At 41.4% G+C, this 19,647-nt stretch overlaps 1 protein-coding gene across 6 annotated transcripts in view; it reads left to right on the top strand.

The window, feature by feature from the left end:
• qkia (QKI, KH domain containing, RNA binding a) overlaps positions 1-19,647 on the top strand; it is a 68,152-nt gene that overhangs the window by 34,355 nt on the left and 14,150 nt on the right. For all 6 annotated transcript variants that reach the window (XM_044047173.1, XM_044047170.1, XM_044047174.1 and 3 more), the window contains exon 4: positions 6,607-6,750. In XM_044047173.1, the coding sequence (XP_043903108.1) occupies positions 6,607-6,750 (144 nt within the window). The remainder of the gene's footprint in view (positions 1-6,606; positions 6,751-19,647) is intronic.

Raw genomic sequence — 19,647 nt, 5'->3', positions numbered from 1 at the left:
CTTATAATTCAGTTGTTTAACTGAAAAGATGATGGGGGGGGGCACCCAGTAATCTGCTTGTTTCCCTTATTCACTTTTAGTATATAACAGAAATGACTTAAATGTTAGCTCGCCATACCCCAAAAGCTTTAAATGGTCTAAATGTGTCATAACTGTGGTTCAGACACAGCCACAGATGTAGCCTCTAGTCACTGCATCCTCAGCCTCAGTATTTTCAGCTTGATGCCCTGTGGCAGCAGAGGAAGCCACAGCAGAAGCTTAGCCGGTGTGTTTATTCAGGATCCATTAGCGGCAGCGTTTTTATGCTCTCAATAATTCAGCTAGTTGCTCCCTCCTGGGCCGCACTGCCTGATGGGGAGTCGGCTCACTGGAGCTACACAGTGGGAGAGAGTCAAGCAAAGACTGAGGGACGGAGAGAGAGAGAGAATAATAGGGAGAGAGGGTGAAGAAGATAAGAACAATGCTATGGTGAGAGAAGAAAGGCAGATTAAGTATAAAATAATGTTGCCTCTTTGTAAATATGCATTTTTTTTGTCCTCACAATACAGCTCAAATCCCACACTTTGCCTACCTGCATTAGCAAATTTTGTCGCATTATGTTCACTGAAGTAATTTATTCACAACCACTGAGAAAACACTGACTATTGTACTGATGCTGCTTACTTCATCTATCTAGCTTGTCCCCGTGTCAACTGTAACTAACATACAGGGCTTTGTCTTGATTCTTACATTTACACTCTAAATTGACCGTAGGTGTGAGTGTAAGAGTAGGTGTGACCCCGCCTTTCGTCCTATGTCAGCAGGGATTGGCACCAGTGCCCCCACGACCCACATGTGGAGGATAAAAGCGGTACAAGATAAATGAATGAATGAATGAGCTCTGGAAAGATGCAACAACATTAGAAAACCTGATGCAAGCTCTCGCTTACATTATGAGAAATACAAGAAAGGGAACAACCCCTCACAGTCCAAAAGAACCCCTGCAAAACAGCCCTCAAATAAATCCAACTCTTAAAGCATAATATCATTTTAATAATACGCATCAACATACTCGCACCCAAAACAATCTTTTCCTTTCAGTAACCAGGTTGACAACATTTAGATGTCACTGACACATTATCAAAATGTTTTTGCAAGTTATGTATTGTGTTCAGTAAATCATTAGCCAATGACCTGCAGGCATTGTAGCGCTGTTTGCAATATACTCATCGATAATGTTACACAACCATCTATAGTTATTTGTTTTAAAAGTGAGGAAACCTCATCATAGATCTTAACGTTGTATTACTTAGGTTTCTTTGTTTTCTGCCTAAGTTGTTGTTTAGTCCTCCTCGACTGAATACAGCTTCTGCTTGTGCTGCAGTTATGAGTTACCAGAGAGAAGAATGTCATTGTAGCACATGTGATTTATCTTTTTTGTTTTCTCTTTTTCTTGTCAGGGAAATACTAAATTAGTCGTATTGTGAGTTTTAGTCCTAAACACAGTCAATGTAACGTCACTAAATGCAGCTGTGTATGTGTTTTGGCGGACATGGTGTTGAACTGAAATAGGAGGAGAGGGAAGAGACTTACTCAGGATAATAACCTGTCCCCAGTTTGAACATCTCACACTGATCAAATGAGACTAAATGTAAGGTGAGAGTGAGCAAGTGCAGATACATTCTCTATACTCTGAGCAGAGACTCTATGACACATTTGTTCACGCTGAATGGCTCACACACTAATTCCATGGAGAGCATATCGTTTTAAGGTGTTTAAAATGTTTTGTTGTGAAATTCTATGCAGTTTTCAGATGTAGCCTTTGGGGAGGAAGCTTGTTAGTTCAGTCCTTTTTGATGATTATTGTCTTAACTGTTGGACAGAAATGCGACTCGTTCTAGATTACTATTCTAATCAAACTTTTCACGCGATGTGGCAGCTTGAGTCTCCCCGGTTCTCATGTTTACAGTCATGCTTAATGTAAAACAACATCAGGAACAGTAGCAATTAAATTACAGGTAAATCATATTGATTTACTACTCCAGTCAAGAGGGGATTTTCCTCCCATTTGCAAAAACACTTTCCTAATTTTGTTTTAACCACCAGACAGTGTGAGCTCACAGATGGCACCTTTGACAGCTGTTGTAGTTGGAACTACAAAACATGTCCTTATATGCACGGCTCATTAAAAATGACGGAAACAAATCATGATCAGTCTCACATTTTCTTTGATTTGGTTTGTGGCTGTTACCTTATTTTGTTGTCAAAGAATTATGCACTTCATATCAGTTAAGATTTTGATGTGTAATTTAGGTTTAACCTTGATCCCTTAGTGGCTTTTAGTAGTATATATCAGGATATACATTTTTGATGATCTAGCGTGTAATAAATTTGTGGTATCAGCATGATCTCTGGCAGAGAAGTATAGACCCCTGGCTCCAGAAACCTTCAGCCTTTGCCAGCCAGCTGACAGTGCCACACCATGACTCCAACATTTTATAGCTTAAGAAGAACTGGCACTCAATGACATTGGCAGTTAGTCAATATTTTCAACTTGATTTGCCTGTTGGCGGTGTAGCATACAAGCCTACGACGCTTGTTTTAAGTTGACACAGTCCCCCCCCCCTAATTTCTTTGTTTCAGGTTACCTGATCCAGCACTTGCCTGTTTGTTTTTTTTATCAAGAAATTACAAGGAGCTTTTGTGTTGACAAAAAAATCTGAGCAAAGTCCAGGTCTTGGTGCCCAAGGGGTTATTGGCTGGAAATGACTTGAGAGGGCAAGAGGAGAATGTGATGGTTCAGGACATTCAGGGAGGCAAATCGCTGCAGGTGTAGCAACAATTGCAGGTCTGGTTTATTGGAGCTATAATTACTTCTGTTGATGCAAGCTGTTGTGTGGTTCCCTTTTTTCTACACATAACTAAGAATCCTGACATTTAGGTGACCTGTTTACAAAGAAGGAGAGAAACATTGTTGAGCTGGCTGATCTGACAGGTGCTCTTTAGTGAGGCAGGAAGAAGCACAAAAATAAGATCCTAGAAGTATTGCTGAATATTGAATCATATAGACAATCATGGGGAAAAACTAAGACACCTTGTCTGAATTAATTGATATTTCACAATTTTATAAAAATAAAAAATAAACCAAATCCAGACAAGTGAATTCATTCAGTCTTATTTCCTCCACTCTCGATACTCTGTGAAAGTGATTGTATTGAAGTTAGTATATCCTAGTATGAAAGTCACTTCAGTCCTGGTTCTTATGCAGTGTTCCATATCACATTTCTTAATCAGCTCTACATGTACACTTATCCTCGTTGATCCTCTGATGGTTCTGCAGCTCCCTACTGCACCTGTTTTGTCTGCTGGCATTTAGCCTCGCTTGCACTGACCCCAGTCGAGGACGTCCTTGTGGATCAAAGTAGTTGACTGTTCGGTGTGAGAGAGGCAGATTTGAAACGGTGCAAATAGTTTCATTTATGAGTGTTAAAGTGCAGCACTGCCGGGACCTAATTTTTTACCACATATTCCAAAATCCCGAAGCAGCAGGGTGGTATATAAAGCGGGATAGGATTGAAACCTCTGCGTCTGCAAATGTCCACCCTGTCATTTCCTTGCAATAATAAATAGAGCGACTTCCCTCATGGATAGAAACTGTTGAAACGAGGGTTCCAACAGGATCAATTCCATTAACAACACAACAAAAATAACAACAACAGTATAAAGTAACATGAACATGTAAACGGCTAGATTGAACTGCCAAAAAAAATAAATACAGGGAGGGGAGAGCCAGAAGGAAAAAAAGAGTCATCTATTTTTATAACCTTTATGAATGTGGTGCCATCCATGTTAAGAATTGAGGCCTTAGAGTATATTAGGCTCAAGCTGAGAGGTGTGAAAGCCAGGAGGCAAACAGGTGTTCTACAGGCGACGGCAGTCGGGGAACGTTATGAAAGAGCGGTCTTTTTTCCTCTGATCCTATTCTTAGATGTCGTTTCAAGATGCAGTATTCACTCTATTTGTTTAAGATGTATATATTTCTTGCCAAAACTGATACCCTCCAGTATGCAGTTAATGCTATGGCATTTGATGTCAGCCAGCATGGGCATTCTCTTCAAAGGCTTTTCCCAGTATTCCCTCCAGCACTCGCCTCCCCTCTCTTTTGTCACCCTCCCACTCTCCCTCCCCCCTCACCCCTCCACCCCTTTGTCATGCTGTCACTTCCTCTCAGAGGGCACACTGTGACCTTGTTCACAGACAGTCGTGCTGTTGTGTGCGTGCATACGTGTGTGTGCAAGTTTGTGCACTTAGTCCTCATGTCTTCTTGAATACAGTCTAACCAAATAGGAAACTGCCAGTGTCCAGGCCCAACTAAAGCAACATGTTTGCTGTTCATCAATAGCCTCTTCAGCCACAGGTGGTAAAAGATTCTGAGAAAAGAGTCTGAGTGGTTAGGTTTTTTTCACGACCATAAAATAAAACCTGTTGCTTGCTTGACTGGACCTGAGCTGCATAATCCCACTCACTGTTTTGAAACACAGTGGTTTCAGAACAGGAAGTGAAGTTGCTATAAGAAATGCACAAAACTTACAAACATTTCCTTGTGGCTATAAAAGACACCCTTTTTATGATTGCATGTCTTTTTTTTAACTAAATAACAGTTCCATACTGCTCTTGAACATCCTGGGCCTGGTTCCAGAAATAATCTAAGCCATTAGCTCTGACTCAGTTAGGCAATTCAATATACTATCAAAATGCCAGTAATTGAAATTGAAATGGTCACATAATGTTGCTTTAATAAACAATATGTTTGTGTATGCCCACCATGTGTTTTAGTGGGCCTTGCATTGCAATGGCTGCCTTAATAATCCTGTCTGTCCATTGTAGAAGAGGCTGAGTCACCTTCCATCCCCCATGTCCCCTAATAGGCTATAAGCAAACAGCCATGGTGAAATAATGGGCTGACTGCTAAAAGTAGGCCCTCCCCCTGTGCTGAAAAGGAGAAAACGAGAGTGGAATATTGAACCCCCCTGTGTGTGTGCATGTGCGAGTGCACGTGTGCGTGTGCATGCACTAAAAAGAGCAGTGCCATGACAACCGCTCTTTGGTGTAGAATGCAGGTGGGTGGCACTCGACTCAAGTGCTAAACTGTGTGTGTGTGTGTGTGTGTGTGTGTGCACGCGCAGGGCAGTGTATTTGCCCCGCCGAGTGTCCTGGAATCATGTCAGGTGGGCCCTCCTCTACAACTACTGCAATGCATTGTTTGTAATTCCACAATCTCATCAGTCACTCTCTACTCACAAATGTGAGTTTGTATGGGGAGGGGTAAACGGTGCAGTTCATCAACAGTCTGCACAAACAAGCCCCAACAGCGGGAGGGAAAAACCTGGGATGCAGCTCACTGCTACTGGACTCATCTGGAAAAGGAAATTGCAATTTGATTTAAAAATTATCAATTTGGTTTCTATGAATTTGATTTTCTGGCTTTTGTTTCCACAAAATCTGTGTTTATATAGATAGATAGATTCTTTTTGTTTTTCCACACAACCTAGACCTAAATTCCTCAACTTGGGGGGTGGGGGGAGTAGTCAGCTTCCAAACTGCTGGCTTTCGTGGTTGTACAGTGACACGCGATACAGCCTCCAAAAGCTTTTTAGAGCATTGTCAGTGTGACATCACTGCTTTTACTGTCAGCAGGGCAACAAGAGAAGGAAAGAAAAGAGATATTTTAAATGTAGAAGCACCTACAAATGTGAAGCTACTCCACAGTTACCTCCACATATCCAATTTCTGCCTTTTCACAAGTCTCGCGCCTCTCAAAAGAGTGAAGTGGGCATGTGCTTTTAGTGAATACAAGTGTTATAATTTGAACTGAGCATGACCGGGCTCCAACTCAACAGCAGTATGTGTCAATCGCGTGCATGAGAATTGTTATGTCTATTGATATGCACATCTGAAACATTTTTGAATGGTTCAATGCTACTGTATGTTATTTTTGGTCAATGTTGTGAGCCCTACTATGCACCATGTTCTTAACTCAGCCCCTGCATTCACATGAAACTGCTTGCATTATCAATACAGCCCTTTTTGCCTTAGACTCAGCTCTAGTGCTACAATTTGGCACTCTGTGAGTGCCTTGGCGCTGCCTTTTCAGGAGGAAAAAACACTCCCTAAGAGAGCTATTGTTACTCAGACAGTATTGTCCACACAGATGCAAGTCAGAGACAGAGGCACTCACTTAAGTACCTACATGCGCAACCTCTTTTCCATTAAATTGGTTTTATTTAAAATCCCCATCCATATCTCTTTGATCTATCCATTCATCCATCTTTTACTGTTATTAATTGCTGCAGGCTAGCTGTCAATTTTGTCTCTGTGAGGTAGGGTATCTATTAAAGCAAGGTGTCCTTTCAAAGTTGAAGCTAAATAGCTGACTAAAGGGCTAATCCTGTCATCCGTCTTCCCTTCACAGGGCCCTGTCGTCCTCCGTGTGTTAAACTCTGAGACGTTTGCCTGCACTTTCTTCCTTGTTATGCTATTTTACAGCATGGGTGTTAACAGCACACCCGCAGAGGTACATTCACTCACCATCTCTTTGTTTCTCACTCTCTCTCCATCTTTGTCCAGGAGGAGCAAAACAGAGGGAAGCCAAACTGGGAACACCTAAATGAAGACCTTCATGTCCTGATCACAGTGGAAGATACACAGGGCAGAGCAGAGATCAAGATGAGAAGAGCGGTGGAAGAGGTCAAGAAGCTCCTCGTACCAGCTGTGAGTACACATGCCAACATATTATGCATGACATAATAACATAGTGGCACCCTATCAGGTGTTCTGCACAAGTTCCAGTTTTTTGGGTTTCAATTTGGGAATCAGAGGCAGTTAGTTTAGAGGACATGGATGAACCATGAAGCCTTTTCATGTTAAGCTATCTCAGTGTGAACAACAGCATAATGGGGCTACATATGGCACACCACCTCTCTCCTACTGTTCGCGTCCTGTTTGTCTTCCATATATAGATCAGGTGAACAGGTTGGCTGCACCCCCAGTGGGTTGGAAACACACGGGTAGCTGCACACACCTCCTGTGACTGCCACATTTCATCCCCGCTTCCCCTCTGCCCCAGCTTCCTCATACACTGTGCCACTGGTGATTTGCTGGTAGTTTTTGGCATGTGAAGTGCATTTTTCTCTGGTTACTGTGGTGATCTGATGAGAGGGGCAGGTGAAGGCCCAGATTTGCCATCAGGTGGCAATCCACAGGGTTTAGTAGTCTGATGATATGAGATCGGTCAGTGCCAGGCATGCAAGATGAACCAATGGCTGCATTGTAACTTGAATCCTCATATTGTTGAGCTGCACCTTTAAATGTAGAATTGTGCTTATGTGTGTGGGAGAAATAAATACATCATGAATGATGATTGCCGTAGATATAGCTGCATGGCAGCACAATTTATCTGCCTATAATGTTTCAGTAGCAGAATAATGATGCCTTTTATAACCACAGGGAAAGTAACAGCTCAAGACTCGCAACCCATTTAATTATCAGCAAATACAGACACATTACAAGCAGGAAGACGTTTGAAATGATCGTACATGATGCTCTTCAGACATAGCCCAATTCTCACCCCTCTGAACGTACCTTAAAAGTAACAGATTTGTATCTGATCACATGACAGTATGGCTACATTTGTAACTGTAAGAACTGTCCACCTGAACTGCACAATTGCGATTTAACACAATAGTTGAATTCATGCTCGTTTGTCTCGTCAAGGCCATGACCCAGCCTGACTATGCGGAAAGCACTTCAGTTCATGTTCTCACATTTATGAGTTTCTGTTCAGCCTGTCTGTTGCTCCATGAGGCACTTTTTTATGTTTTTGAGTGCAGGAGTGTTTCAGATATCAGTCAGTATGCACACACATAGGATGTTCCTTAAATGTGCACGCACATACTGTATGTGCATGCTCTGGAAGCAACAGCGTTCTGCAGAGTGATGTAACTCAGTCATTGTTGACTTATGCCTTTTTGTCTCATTTAAGTCACTGATGGCTCTTTGCAGCCAGCCCTCATCAGAACAGAGTGCCACTAACATAGCCTTCAGACTCTGAGAAATCTTTATGAATTTCACATCCAAACAAGGGTATTAAAGATGTTCTAGACAGTCGGTATCTGAACCTTGCAGGAGATTAAGAATAAGAAGAAGCTCTCCACTTTTATTTCTCAGACATAAGAGTTTTATGGAGCTAATTAATGACCCATTGCAGTCTACTAGAGGCAATTTTTCCTTCAAGCAAGGCATCTTTGTTCATTTAAATGTAATGAAGAGATCATTCCATTAAACAGATTGTCTTTTTAGGCCATCAAATGAACCTATAAATAATTTGATCATTGAGGAATAAAATGTTCCTGCCTTATTTTATAACTTAATATTAAATTGTCTTGGCCACTTGTCTTTGTTTATATAGAAGTTGTATAAGAGTATATAAGAGTTATCTAAGAAAAGTAATTGCCTTGAAGAATTTCAAGGCAATTACAATTTTTTATTTTTTTTTATTTTATTTTAACATATATTATGTTAGGTATGGTTGTGGACCTGACCCCCATTCAGACTTCCAACTCTTGGAGCACATTATGACAGTGGCCTGACAACACATTTGATTGTCTGTAGAAGTGGCATTTTAACATGGCAGACAAAGCATTGACTCGCCGTGCCCCTGAGAGATGGCTGGGTGCATTATCTACCCAAAAACCACCTGGGGCACTTTATTTTTCCCCATGTAATTACATACAGCACTGTGCAAAAGTCCAGAAAATATGGGAAACATGTATTCAGTTTTAAAATAAGTAGATTTTCCAGAAACAAAGCTGCTTCTTCAGGTTTAAGTGTCAGGTATTTAGTGTGACATACCCTTACACTGAGAAAATAGCATGACCCTGACTCTCTTGAAACCTGTAGTTGAATCCTAATTAATGTTACCGGTGAAACCTGTTTTTGTCCTACTGCTTCCATGTCGACAAATTACCTTTGAAAAAGGTCTTTTATGCCAGGTTTTTTTCAACACACGCTTGAGCTTTACTTGCATGTTGTATGAATTAAACTAAGTAACGGTACAAGATGAATTAACAGCTTGCTAATATACAAGACCAATAATTTGATAATATAAAAACAACAAAGCTGGTGGGGCCGTTTATGAAAACATAAGTGGATTGGCAGAAGGGCTGCCTCACAATAATGCCCGTTATCATTGATCGCTGATTAAAATGTGGACATCCTTGGTATGCGTTGTTCTCATGAACAATTTATTAAATTGCACAGGAAACAAAATGAGATCAAGCTTTTAATCACATTCTACAAACATGCTTAACTTGCCACCGAAGGTCGCCCAGCTCCACAAGTGAAACAAAGGGGAAGGATAGAGAGATAACCAAATGTTGTTTTGTCTTCAAGCCTTTCAGTAAAGTAAAAAGCCATGTAATGATAGCTTTGCTTTTTAAATCATCCCATATTGACTCAACTTTGGATCTGAAGCCAGGATGTCTGGCATGGAGAACCCCATACTTAACCAGTTAATCTAAATATGCAGTGTCATGAAAGGAAGAATTATATTCTGTGGGGAATGTTGTTAAGCAGTAATGTTATATTTGATCATGAAATTACTTTTCAAAGGAATTGCTTGACTCAAGGCACATGGGAATATGTTGTTAATACATTTTGTGTTTGTCAAAACCATTTTAGTGGTTGTCGTATTAATAGAGCAAATATTGACTATTGTGTAATGCCCTGTCAATGACGGTCAATGCTCCTTCTCAAAACATTGATTGACGGCCGGAAAACGCCACTGACGGGAAGTGTTAAAGGTGCACACTTGTTCCCCTTTACCCTGATAGCTCTTGTTTTTACCCAATTTCCATGAACTTTTCAACTCTCAGTGAACTTGGGAACAAGGGAGCGTTGTAGAGATGAGAGAGAGAGAGAGAGATGGGTGGGAGAGTTTGATTGAGCTACTCTTTCAAGTGTGGATTTACTCCACTGATCCTGCACTGGTACGCACACTTTTGCTCAGAAAAAAATTCCACATGCATTCACACACACACACACACACACACACACACACACACACACACACACACTCACTAAAATGCTCTGCTTATCCCTTGAGTCTGTAGGTTAAGGCAGTCAAACGAAACTAGCCGTAGAGGCCCACTGCACTGTAGGTAACCTCCATTCAGATGCTTCCAGACCTGAATGCATAAAGAAACCCTAACTTGCTCACTCCACATACCCCTTCTGTCTCCAGACTGGTATGTAGGAAGTCACTGTCATGTGTTCGACAACAGACACTGGTCATTAAAGCAAAACAGTTGTGTGTATGCTGTGATTGTGGTGTATATAAAATGATTTTGCCATGACCAATAATCAGCTCTTAAATATAAACGCACACAGGCAAAAGTCATAGCCCATGTGAATTCATTAATAGCAAACACAGAATTTTTTTTTACATGTGATATGTTTTAGCCTCACAATTGAATTCTCACTATTTAGCATCACTAGTTATATAATCTTCATTAAAAGGCCAAATGTGTAACATGAAATACTACAGGGGTAGAGGCGACAAACACATATAACAGGATGTATTAACCTAGAATCTCTTTCCTTTCTTCCGCCTCTGTATGTGTTGAATCTTTCGAACATGTTGCAGCTTTGAGCAGACACATCTGTAGCAACCTGCTGTTTGATATCAATGATTGGGATGAGAGCCAAAGGACGACAACATAACTTATTAAATGTTTGACCACAAGCCACAATGCAGTAGTTTTTGACAGATTACAATGTGAGTGTGATTGACAGGTGTATGCACTGGACATTGTTATGGTATAATAAATTCCCATTTGTCCTCTCAACATATCTGAGGGACAAATGGGAAAATGACAGATAGGCAGACAATTGGACAAGGCCATACAAAGGCCTTGTCTGTAACTAACCCAACCCTCCCCTCTGTTGTTCTTCCCTGAAGAGATCCTTTCCTAATAAATATGTTGGTGCTAGACTTGTTTACATTTTGCTTCTGGGCAGTAGCACTGAAGTATAGAAGCACTATTTCTTTTTCAGATAAATCAAAGACTTCTTGGTTGCCTTTTTGTGATCTTAGCTTGAAAAAAAATCTACTATACACTTACATGATGACTGCATATTATGTCATAGGCTTAAATCACATCTCCCTGCTTTATGTGCTTGAAGATTAAAGAGTCCTATAAGCCACTGGGCTTTCCTCTTTTTCTAGTATCTGGTTGTTTTTTTTTTAAATAATTCTAGTAAGATATATTTGTCAGGTCATTATGGCTTTGCCTTTTGCATATTTTCCCCTAAAATATGGCAGATTTGGGAAATTGAGCGTGCCTATATGAGCACGTTACCATGGAAACAAATCAACATTAGCACCGCATCCTTTCTTAATGATCAAATTGATATCCACTGATGTGTCAGCTTTGAAATATCATTTTTAGTCTTAAGTGGTTTATTTTTGCCATTTTTTTTTACAGTATATAGATTTGTAGAGGAAGCATGAGACCACGGTGGCCACACTGCTCTAATCTGACTCAGTGCACTGATGACAAACGCTTGCCGCAAGGTACTTACAGTACATAAAAAAAAGAAAGAAAAGAAATTGTGAGCTGGCCTTGAATTTCTTTGCACAAACGCACACACAGACACACACAAATAGAGCATATGAGACAGCGGCAAAGGTTTGGTTTTAAGGGAGCTGCACAAAGAGAAAGAAAGAGTTAGTTGGCACTGGCCCTGGAGAGCCCAAGTGCATGTCTCGCTGAATGAAAGTGTCATTCCCGAGAACAAAGTGAGCATGGTAGCAGCCTGCGCAGACCAGTGGCCTCAAGCACTACACTCCATTTGCAACACAGTGGGAAAGCCTTCCTGCTTCCCAGCTTCAGCTCACTGCTCCCTCTTGTGCTCCAATCCCCTCTTGTTCCCTCAGTCCCTTTTTTTGGTCACTTTTTAAAGATCTGTTTTTGGTATTTTCCAGTCCACGTTTTGGAAATTACAGGTTGGTTTCATTGCTCCACTTTTCATTTTGTTTATAAATGGCTTTTCAGTAGCTTGCAAAGTGAGACCTCCACAATTTGCCGTGTTTGGCTTACCAGCCTCGCTGTTCTCCTAATAGGCCAAGACTAAGTTTCTCTTTTGGGCAAACCTCTATGACCCTTTGTTATAGTTCCAGTCTCCGGCTCTTCACAGCCTGAGTCTCTCTTTCATCCCTCCTGTGTTTCACTGCCTTGGACCACCATGAGGAAGAATATATAGTAGGTGTTTTTGTAAAAGGCAGACAGATGGACCTTAATGCAAGCCAAGTTTGGCGATCTGCAGGGTGTTGTGTCTGTACTTGCCAGTAGCATCCGGCTTTGCAGAGTGCTACAATCACAGCACTACCAGAACCACTCAGAGGAAAGACAGGGGCAGAGAGAAGATGACTAGATTTTAACAGACAAAGTCTGTTCTAGCAGTGTTCTGACTTGGCAATCAGCAAACCTTTTTCTTCTCCTTTCTCTCTCTCCCTCTCTCTCTCGTTCCCCCTCTCTCTCTCCCTCTCTCTCTCTCTCTCTTTCCCCCCCTCTCTCTCTGTCAGCAATGTATGACAAATGAGTACAAAACACCATCTGGCTGCATCCATCCATGTGTGCCTCTCCAATTAATGATGTTTATTCTCCGTTACGTCTACCTATCACTACCATTCTCCTGTTATTTACTCTTAATCGACTGCTCCCCAACCCCACCCCATACGTCCTCTGCCATGTATGATATCCAGCCATTTCTATAAACAGCAGCTTTAGTAGGCCTGATTTATTGGCTTGAGTGATGCAATGCACTGCAACAGGAGTTAAAAACCATAATAGTGCAATTACTTCAAAGCTGCAACTTTATGGTCACACAACGTGGGAGATTATGTGTCTTTGCTTCGTGACAGGAAAAGAGTTGAGGAGTGATGAAACTAGCTTCTGTGTTTCTGTCATCCTTGGATGTCTTAGATGGCCCAGCGCCACAATGTGTATTATTTGCGAGCTTACTTGTCAGGCACGTGCTCCATCTGCTGAGTAAAGGTGGTGACACGCTCGCACATTAAGTCATACTGTGTAAGAAAGGCTTCATTATCTTGTCTAATATATTGTGTGATTATGTGCATGTAAATGTGATGAATAACAAAAGCAGCTTTTCTCTTATGGTGCCAGTGAGCTCATGATGTAGACTTCGAGGCGTTGCGGGCAGGCAGTAGTTAGATGCTCTTAGTCAACCTGGCAGCCTTTCTTTCCCTCTGGGTTGTTATTACCTTCATCAGGCTAATGAACGAGCTGAATTGGATCATATTAACCTCCTGATCTCCACCTCCCAGGACACTGCAGTTACAACAAGCTGGCCTGTACTGTTCACTGCACTCTGTGTGTGTGTGTGTGTGTGTGTGTGTGTGTGTGTGTGTGTGTGTGTGTGCGTGCACGTGCGTGTGCGAGAGAGAAAGTGAGGGAATGGTTAAGCCAGCCCACCTGCATGAAGACACTGCATCTCCCACATGAATGTTAATCATCTTTTTAATTGGCTTCCTTGACTTGGTGACCTCTACTTGAGACGGCAAGTCTGCATCATTGTGCTTTGCTTTCAGTGCTGTTATGCTGTTTTTTCATTGTGAGAGTGAGAAAGAGAGGAGCTGGCCTCTAGACAGTCACCACCGCAGACTCTCAGCAATCTTCTTGTCTTCCACTTTCATTTTAATGTATCTCGACTTCATTACACTTTGCGCTCATTTACTCAGGCTTTTTGTCCGTCTATAGCCTGCTAATACATTTGAGATAAGTACTCCACACACTCATTTAAACCTTTTAACCAGGTGAGCAGACGAGCGCAAACACTAAGGGCCCGTAAACACACAAACGAGTTTCAGACGATCTGCAAAAGTTTCATATCGTTAAGGCTTTTTAAGTTTGTTTAGGATCAGCATGTGTCTATACAACCAATATGTATATGTAGCAGCATTACAGCATGATGTACAGGCCTGGCATACGTACTATAGCGTTTACATTCGTTTTGGGGGTTTTTGTAAAAGATCGTATATGGAAAGTTCTTTTTCCGTGTGAATAAGGCTTAAAAGGCTTTGTGACGTATAAATCACCTGTGATTAATCATCCACAGGTGGTAAGTGGGTGATTGGAATTGACCGCATAATTGCTTTACAACAGGTAGCATATGTGACTTTTCTGACAGTTCTGCCAATAATGATCACGGCTGCATGCCATTTAATTGGTTAGTGTGTGAGAAGTGGCTGTGTGAGGTGCTACAGCTACTCAGGCATATGCACCCTGACCGCCAGCTCCCAACACCAAAACAATAAAACCCGTTGTATTTTTTTCACCTGTACATAATGGCTAGGAAAATAAAAACAACATACACATTACATATTGCACCAGAACATGTAAAACAAAACATGTATTGGCAAGAGAATCTTGGAGCTATTTGTTCTTGTCATACCTCAGTGCCTTTCCCAAGATGAAGAGGGAACAGTTCTTTCAACCCTTATTTCATTGGATAAAAGCATTTGCCATATGACTGAATATATTATTATTGTTGTTATTATTTACTCATTGATATAGTCTTGTCGTTCTGTCTTCAGAAGATATTTAAATTATTTATAGTCACAACTTGCTCTGATTGCATCTGCACCTAAGTAAAATCATCCCTTAATTATCTTTCCATACTCATACTCTTGTCCCCTTTAATCTTTTCTGTCCATTCTTTCCTTCATCCTCTGTGTCCCCTCAATTTGTGTGCTTTATCTTTTATTTTTTTTGTTGTAGTGTCTCTTGCTGTCTGCTGTTGCTCTGTCTCTCTCTGGGGGATTGAATGGACAAGCCGTCGAACACTACTTCTATTATTGTTTCTGCAGTGGCCTGAAGGCCGCCACATCCTGTTAACAACACACAGGTTACAAACCGTACAAAAGACTGGGGATAATGGCCTCTGCAATACACGTGGTTTAAAAAAAGTATGACAGAGTCACTGATTCAAACATGGAGGTTTTAAGAAACGATTTCCTTAAATTGTGTTCTTGATGAGACCCACAATGTATACAAACATTTGTTTGGACCAAAATGTAATTGGATCTGAAGTCACATGCATATTTTATTGCATCCAAATGTGTCACCAGCAGCACCACAATTTTAAGGGTTGCCTTTTGTCATTTCCCATACACACTCATACTTATTTCAATTATTGTAAACAAGAATATGTTGTAGGTAAATATTTCTTTATTTAAAGTACAAATAATAGTATAGCATCATCCCTCATTTAAATGGATACACAGAAATCCTGGCTCTTTTGTTGTAGATAGACGGTGTATATTTGCGTCTTTCTTTGAGTGCAGATGGAGAACAAAGACTTCACAGATAGACATTAGGGAAGATCAAAGACATTAGATATGAAACATAGATGCACCAGTGCGACCTATGCAAACATATAGTTGCATGTGCACATTTGCTGTACCACATACGGTTTCTCTTGAGCTTCTATCTTCGTGTCAGGCCAAACCCACAGAAGGAGAGCTTGGTCTGGTCTTGGCCTAAGGGCTCCTCCCCTGCAAATCTCCATCTGCCCATCCCTCCCCATTTCCAGCTCCATGGCTCTCCTGGCGGGCAGACAGGTGGTTCTGACCCTAAAGAAACAGCACCCCTAAAGGGAACAACCTGCCTCAGCCTGGCAGCCTTCCCTGATCTTGTCCTCTTCCTCTTTAATTTCCTGGCCCTGGCACAGAAAGACAAGCAGACTTCATCAGCGAGTTTTAGACCGGAGAGACAGTGCCTTTGATATTTTAGCGGTGAAATACATATAGAAAAATAATTAACATCATTTGTGATTAAATAACACTGCCTTCATTTAAATTAGCAGTAATTACTATATGACAATCGAAATGTCTTAATGCAGTGGCCTTTTAATTAGGGGGCTATTTATGTTATACAGTTTTATGATTGAGATTGAAAGATTCTTTTTCGTATCTGCATCTACCCAAGTCCGTACATACGTATAATAAGCTCAGTAGTTGTTGTGGGTGTTAGTGTTTGAGAAGCCATGAAAGCTAAGAAAGCGGCAGTGTGACTTTGAATTTCTCCCTCTGTTCTGTTCCTCACATCATCAGGAGTTTGCTCACGGGGCCAGTCACAAGATTGGGGGAGGGGGGGGATATTCCAAGGCACAAAAAAAGATTTCGATTTCAATAACATTTATGCTGAATGGCATCTTTCATCTCCTTCCTCACTCTGTGTTATCCTTCGGTTGTTCTTCAGCTCACTGGTGTCAACAAATCGGGGGAATGGAAAAACAGAGCACAATAATATTTATATGCACTTTTAGGCACAATCTATAGATTAAAGGGGGTTACATGAAACACAGACAAATGTATATTCCTCAATGGTGATCCACCAACATCAAGTATAAGTCTGATATTATCTGTGGTGGTACCTGTCAGGCTGCAGGTTGGTGAGGGTTGGTTGTGATGACGGCACGGCACACACATACCACTTATACATAACTACTAGTGCCTGTCTGCTGTGGACCATAAAACCTTATGGATTATTTTTCTTTTTCAAAGGTCCCCCAGTCCATTAATGCAGTGGGATTTCTCCCAATGGCCAGTCCGACAATGACAGATGGTGTTTTATCATTATGAGAGAGAGAGAGCCCAAAAGAGCAACATCGGGTCAATGAAGAAACAACACAAACACTACTGTAGAAAACCTGTTCTGTTTGTATAAGGAATGCAAAAATCATTTCAGTTCATTAATAAGCTGTGGTGTGAAAAATTAGACAGGCTGTCACAGTCAACATAATTAATGGGAAACACAGACTAATGCAAACTAATTTAAACAAGGCTACATGTCGGAATGCTGGAATAAAGAATGCTGGTGCTATGTCACTTATTGACTACAATAACTTGGCATCTGTAGTTTTAAATCCTTGTCATCTGTGGTCCTGAATCAAACCCTGGCCTCATTAAGTTGCAATTAGCTCTTTGTCTTTTTTTCACATTCTCTCCTGAGTTCTTTACTTGAAACACCGTCCTGTTGCTAATTCATCTCTTTCATTTTTCCGGGAATAAATCCTGTTCCTTCTCCTGTCTCATTCATTAGATTTTTATTTTCGTTAAAATCCCCTGTGAAGGAGCATTCTATGTACACTGGCACTCTGGACCACTTTCAAAATTGCCTTGCCGGCTTGTACTGTCCTTTCAATTTCAGTTCACATGCACACACGTGCACCTCCGTCCCCAACCACCTAGATCCCTGACATCATTGTGAAATAACCTCCTTCCTAATCCACCTGGTTGTGCTTGGCTTCTCGAGGGGTTGTTCAAGTATCAAATACAGAACATAGGGAGAGAAGGCGGGTAACAAGACAGGCTCAGAGGCCTGGCCAGTTTTAATCTGCCTTGGTCCTCCTGCGACGAGGAGAGGGACCCTGCAGGCCCCTGGCCAATCTCTCCGCTTCTCTTTGATGGTCCATTTAATCTACTTACACTGAAGCAATGAAATGCAAAAGTGTGCATATGTGTTAGAATGTTTTTGCATGTGCAGATGGGAAGTGGCAGTTCAGACTTAGTGCTGATGAATGCATACACACATTATCTTCTTTTTTTTTTACACACATGCATGCACATGCACACACACACGTCACTTTGTACATTGTCCACCCGCTGTATTCTCTGAACTTCCCCTAGGGTCTTATGATGGCCAAACCATGTGAAGTCGGAATACACACATACGCACGCGCACACACACTCAGACGTGGACCCAGTGCTTTCATCTCGGCCTCTCGAGTGACTGTGTGTCCCAGTGTTTAGGCAGGAAAATAGGATTGTGTAGAGCTCAGCGTTTAGAAAGCCTAAAGGCCGCCTATCAAATTCAGCTCTTAGTATGTGAGGCCTCACTTTGCCAGCCATCGCTCAAGTCATTTCCAACTCTATTCTCGTAGTCCAGCTATTCAACTCACGGTGTCTCGGTGTTTTTGTCATAGCTTGGGTTTTCACATTGTTTTCGTTTGTTAGTGATGATGTATGCAATACACTCTGACTGGTTTTGAGTTAAGATTAGTGGGGCTACAGCAAAACTGAAAACTCAACTTTTCTTTATTCTGTTCAAAAACGCTCTTTTGAAATGCCCATGTTTTTGACTTACCATAATTGGCATACAACATCTGCAGCAAATGTGCACTGAAATATATTTTTCAGTAATGCATTGAAATAGCTTTACATTAGAGCTGCTAGGGTGCTCTAAGGACTCAAAATTGTCACAGTTGGTAACAGAACATCTTACCAACACATAACATATTACATAACATAACATGATTCTGCATCGTATAGAAGAATTCACACAGAACAAAAGAGCCTGCTAAGGGTTTAACTTCGTAAGCATGTTAGAAGAATTGTTGAATTACTCCAGGATTTGCACCTCTTCATGGATCGACAGTTTTGCATAGACAAGTTGATTGGACTCAGCAGTGTGTCTCTAACTAGATCCACATATTGCTCATTTGAGAAGTATCCGTCTGTCTAAGGGGATCCTTGTTTGAATCCCATACCTTGCAGGAGATCCTAAGACCTCAGTTTTCAGAGAAGACTCCAGTGATCAGCTCTAGAGTCATGATATCTGAATCTGATGCAAATCCTCCAGCACTATTTAAAGCTCCCAAATCAATCCTGGCCAAATCCCTTCAACATATTCCCTGCTCGATTGGATGGCATTAAAGGATTGCAGCGACGGAACAATGCCCCGTCTGGCAGCCTGGTGGAATGAGGGATAAAGGAAGGGAAGAAGAGGGGAAGTGGAAAGAGAATGGAATAGTAGTGGATGAAAAAGTTAGAAGACGGATTGTGTTAATGGAGAATATGGACTGGAATGACGTGTGAAATTGGGGGACTTTTCTTGGCAGGTGATGTAGAAAGAGGAAACAGGCGGCGGTTTGTTGGGCTGTACGTGTGGTTGGGATTTCTGATCCCTCCTACTCGTGGCCTGTAACATGTTTGTGAAAGCTGGTGCAGGCCAACAAGCTTTAACAATGTATCTTAATCATGTTGTTAAATCTGCGTATCTTTTTCTAGGTTATTTAAATGAAGTTTAATCCCCTGTTATGTTACATGGAATATCAGCCCAGTTTGTGAGGATAAACAAGATCACTCAAAATTTCCGCATGGTTTTCCTCCATGTTACTGGAAATGCTTTTGAAGGGAGAGGAAAAACAGTTTTTTCTTTTCTTCTTGGAGCTCTGGAGAGAGCAGAACTAGCGGGGGGGAAAACATGTCATCCCTCTTTTCCCCTTCCCTTCCTCCTGTCGGTGATACTGAGGCTGTGTATGTTTGTTAGTTGATATTGATGGGACTGGCACAGAGCACCAAGCCTGCCCACTTCAATCCTTTTTAGTACGATAAAGGGCTGTTTAAAAGCCCCATAGATCCAGAGTCTGTGCCAATGCCAGGGCTCAGACTGAGTCCACCACCCGTACTTGTATTTAACATCATGGGTGACGCTAGAAAAGCTGTAGGAGTAAACCAATCTCTACAAATTCAATTAATACATTTCCGCAACATGCTGTTGCACCTACCAACACTATATCAGACAG

Source organism: Solea senegalensis, linkage group LG16, assembly GCF_019176455.1.
Source record: "Solea senegalensis isolate Sse05_10M linkage group LG16, IFAPA_SoseM_1, whole genome shotgun sequence".
Lineage (NCBI taxonomy): Eukaryota > Metazoa > Chordata > Actinopteri > Pleuronectiformes > Soleidae > Solea > Solea senegalensis.
The sequence above is the reverse complement of the archived record's forward strand: the minus strand, read 5'-3'. Positions and strand labels throughout refer to the sequence as shown.